Raw genomic sequence first — 4,047 nt, forward strand, 5'->3', positions numbered from 1 at the left:
AAAACTTGAATTGAAGTAGGGATTCACAAAGATAAGGATTCCAATCTTCTCAAGAAATGTTAATTAAAAGTAGGGATTCACAAAGATAAGGATTCCAATCTTCTCAAGAAACGTTAATTAAGTGATAATTAAAATAGTGGATACACCAATATAGCAGTACGATTATGTGGATATGAGCTATTTGAGGTATTTATTGTTGTGGAAGGTTATTCCATGCTTCTCCAAGAAGATTTTGAAATAAGTGAAACTTAAAAATGGCACATACACAAATATTGTGGTAGGATTATACATGTGTGAGATATGTGTTCGATTTAATTTTGAAGAGGAGAGTACCTTATCAAAAAATAAATGAAAGTTAATAAAAATTTAAATTAATTTAGTGTTTAGATGTTAAAGGTCAAGAAGATGGTCCCAAAGCCTTAAATATCTTCAAAATTATTTACATTCACCTTTGTTTAATAATATATATTTTTATTTTTTAACAAAACAAGTAAGATTTATTAAAAAAAGGCGTGGTGGCCTAGCTATATAATGAAAGATACATGGCATAAAGAAATGGTCTCTATTGACAATTCAAAATGCACCCACACTTCAAGATGATAGTTCAAAAATTGTGAAGCTTTTCTTGTCCTATGACTACTAACCAATAATGTTAGATAAATTGATCTAACAAAGAAATATCCTACAAAACATGACAATTATTGAAAATTACATACATGTAGGCCCACATGGGGCTTCTATTTTGACATCAACTTGGTATTTGTTTCCATATCAGCTAATTGATGTTCCTTCTCACTTGAAACTTATGCATTGATTGCTTTAGAAACAAGATTTGGGTGAAAAGTGACAAGGGCATCAAGTCATTGACAAATCCTCATTCATTCTAGAATGGACAGGGTGAAGAGAGTCCATAGAGAAATTTGGGCAATGTGTAGAGCACTATGTAGGTTCTAAGGAGAAATGAATAGAGTTGACAATTTTGTCTACCAAAGTGTGCAATGGTTCTAGCTTAGGATCCATGAGAACATATTTATGTTTATGGGCTTCCATAAATGACTTGAATTTCTTCCCTTTGACTCTAGTTGAATGCAATTTAGTAGCAATTTCTTTTTCATGGTGATCTTAAGCTTGGGCTTCCTTAGAGGTTGTGCGCTCTCACTCATCTTGCATCTTAGACCATTTATTTTCAGTACTTGAGTGACTTCCAATTTCATCTTCCTCAATTAATGCATGTAGCTCCTAACTCCCTTTACGGTTTCTCCTAATACACGACAAATACATCATCTAGGACAACATTAACACCATTCCATTTCAACCATTCCTTCAGTTTCATGAAGAAAGTTATCTAAGTTTGCTTGCCTCTATTTTTTCTATTTGAGCCTAGTCCCACTAAATGGAAATCCCTCAATGACTCCAATAGTAGTGTGCATGCCACTTTCAATGTCAAGGATTGTTGATAACCATGTCACTAGGAGCACTGGATAACCAATGACTTAAAGTAGGAAGACAATACCACATGCAACTCCCTAATAATATCCTAAGTGAATAAATCACTTCATCACTATTGAAATTAAATGAGAAGAGATTGTGATGTCCATGTGTATTAATTCCATTGTGCCCTTACACAAATGAATTAACATGTGGAGAATTTGAGACATGCAATTTCAAATTTTTTAAATAACATCATGGGAAAGGGAGACAAAATGTACTCAACAACCTCTATAATCCCCCTTTTGCCCTGTCCCTTAATTCTAAACATTCCTTTAATCTAACTCCTTCATTCTCTTAGTGTTTACTAAATGAATGAGTTTGCATGGCACTTGAAAAATGAAACAATTTCAAATTCCTCAGAGTTTGAGATCTACTGATAATTCTGAAAGGAGATATCCTTTGAGGACAATTATGAGTACGTATAGTTAATGTCAATGGAAGAGTCTCCTATCATTGAAACTCAACCTCTCTAACCTTTAACATCAAAAAAACCTTAAAATATAAGGTCAATATCTCTATTTTAGTGTTCAAGGTAGAACTTACTTTTACATTTTCTTTAAAATGTAAGACACCTACCTCATATCATCTCATACCAAAGTTAGGATAACCATTCAACATGAAATAAATTGTTTACACGGTAAGGTTTTTGTTTTTTTTTTAAATGCTAAGGAAGTTCACAAAATAAACAAATTTAAGGATGATTTTGGAAATGCACTTCAAAAATGCGTTTAACCACGAGGAAACGTTCCATTTTGATTGCGAAAGCCTCCTATGTTAATAAACTCGCTTCAAATCCTAGCGACCATAAAACTGTTGGACGAACGGACTAAACTAGGCCCAAAACCCTGAAAATAAGCTAAGCATAAAACCCTAACGAGCATTAAATCCTTGATCGAATCTAATAAACTATGATAAAATCCGAACGATCATAAAACACTGCAAGATATCCGCGGGGTCTCGATAAAGCTTTGAATGAGACCTATTAAATTTGTAACGGAAGAAATTCAAATATGAGCGGATGGAGCGCGTCGGGAGGGCAGTTCAAATGAATATGTAGAAATCTTTCAGCGCGGGGTTTGAGCGACAGCAATGGCAAGGAGAAGAGGCGGGCGTCGATACCAGTTCCGGGGCACCCTCTACTTCGGAGGATCATGCAGGCCAAACCCTGGTCGTGCAAGCATCGGCTTTGTTATTCATGATGACCGGGATGACAGAGTTGTGGAGGAGTTCCGCGCTTATCTTGGCTTCTTCCCAATTACCAGCAATGGCGCTCATTACAAAGCGCTAATTGCAGGTCTTCAACATGCTTTATGGCGCGGCATCACCCACATCACTGCCCGTGGACACAGTCTACTCATTTGTAACCAGGTAAATAACAATCCCCCTCTCTGCCTTTACAATCAAGATAATGTTTCCTGCGGTAAAGAACTTGCATGGAATTTCACGATAAATAACTAGCATGAAATTTCATTATAAAAAACTTGCATGGAATTTCATTGTATGTTTTAATGTAGGTTACGGGTGAGTACAGAGTGGATAGCCCCTGGCTGAAGAGGTACCGCGACAGAGTCCGGGAACTGTCTTCGCAGTTTGAGAGCTTTGAGGTGGAGCATATTTATTTTGAAGATAATTCTGAGGCGCGATCACTGGCAAGGGAAGGGTTTTACAACACAATTATAGATAGGAGTAGACGGGTGGAGCGCGAGATTTTGCAGGGCTGCAGCGATCCCGAATCTGCGAGGGAATATACTCTGGAGGAGAGATGCGATGGTTACCATAGCATACAATTCATTCTTGACACCATTCAAGATCGATTACCCAACTCCTACGCGGTTGTTCAGGAAATCTGTAGCGATATAAGCAATGAAATGGGTCGGATCTGTAAGTTACAGAATAATAAATCGATGGCGGCTCTGTTAGCTATATCATAGGCTAGGGCTTCTTCACACAGGCGTGCTAGTGGTGCCATTTTTCCCCATTTTCTTCCCTTTCTTTGTAATGTGCCTTCGCTTGGTGGAATGTATATAACATTTTAAAAGATCTTTGTTCTCTGTTTCAAAAGTTGTGATGCAGAAGAATTTTCATACCTTTTCATGTTAAGATGCGGAAATTTCCCAATTGACTTCGACGATGAATTAGTTTAAATTCCCAATGAATTTGACTATTAATGAATTTGACTATTTATCTAAGAGGAATCTAACATCCCGCCTACATGTAACTCATAGGCATTAGGGATTTGGTTTTTTTGTTTTGGGGGGTTTACCCTTGCTCTCCTTGACCTAAATGGGGCTCACTAATAGGGATTAGGGATTTGAATTTAGGTCTTAACCAATTGAAGTGATCGTAACCAATTGAACTGCCCCAAGACAAAAATGAGTTCATTATTATGAGCCTGGAGTTAAAATGAAAAATAAGGAGGTTAATAACACTAATTACTATTCATGTGTACTCTTTTTAAGCATTCTCTCAATCACCCTGGTACACTTTGACCTGAACTAGAGAGTGCCTAGGCTGGGAATTTGAAATATAATCTGAGATAGGTATAATCCAGAACCA

At 36.8% G+C, this 4,047-nt stretch overlaps 1 protein-coding gene across 1 annotated transcript; it reads left to right on the forward strand.

Annotated features, from left to right (window-relative positions):
- Positions 1 to 2,317: 2,317 nt before the first annotated feature.
- Positions 2,318 to 3,577, forward strand: LOC149256183 (uncharacterized). The gene is made up of 2 exons (XM_089457388.1): positions 2,318 to 2,859; positions 3,006 to 3,577. The coding sequence occupies exons 1-2, from the start codon at positions 2,581 to 2,583 to the stop codon at positions 3,420 to 3,422; spliced, it is 696 nt and encodes a 231-aa protein (XP_089313514.1). The 5' UTR covers positions 2,318 to 2,580; the 3' UTR covers positions 3,423 to 3,577.
- Positions 3,578 to 4,047: the final 470 nt, after the last annotated feature.

The sequence above is a fragment of the Pinus tabuliformis genome, chromosome 7, assembly GCF_031772625.1.
Source record: "Pinus tabuliformis cultivar Carrire ecotype Pingquan chromosome 7, CPIR1, whole genome shotgun sequence".
NCBI lineage: Eukaryota > Viridiplantae > Streptophyta > Pinopsida > Pinales > Pinaceae > Pinus > Pinus tabuliformis.

What these genes read in the sequence shown, in the direction of transcription:
- LOC149256183 (XM_089457388.1), top strand. Translation starts at nt 2,581, where the DNA reads ATGGCAAGGAGAAGAGGCGGGCGTCGATACCAGTTCCGGGGCACCCTC. An exon ending in GTCTACTCATTTGTAACCAG is followed by an intron (nt 2,860 to 3,005) that starts GTAAATAACAAT and finishes GTTTTAATGTAG; the next exon opens with GTTACGGGTGAGTACAGAGT.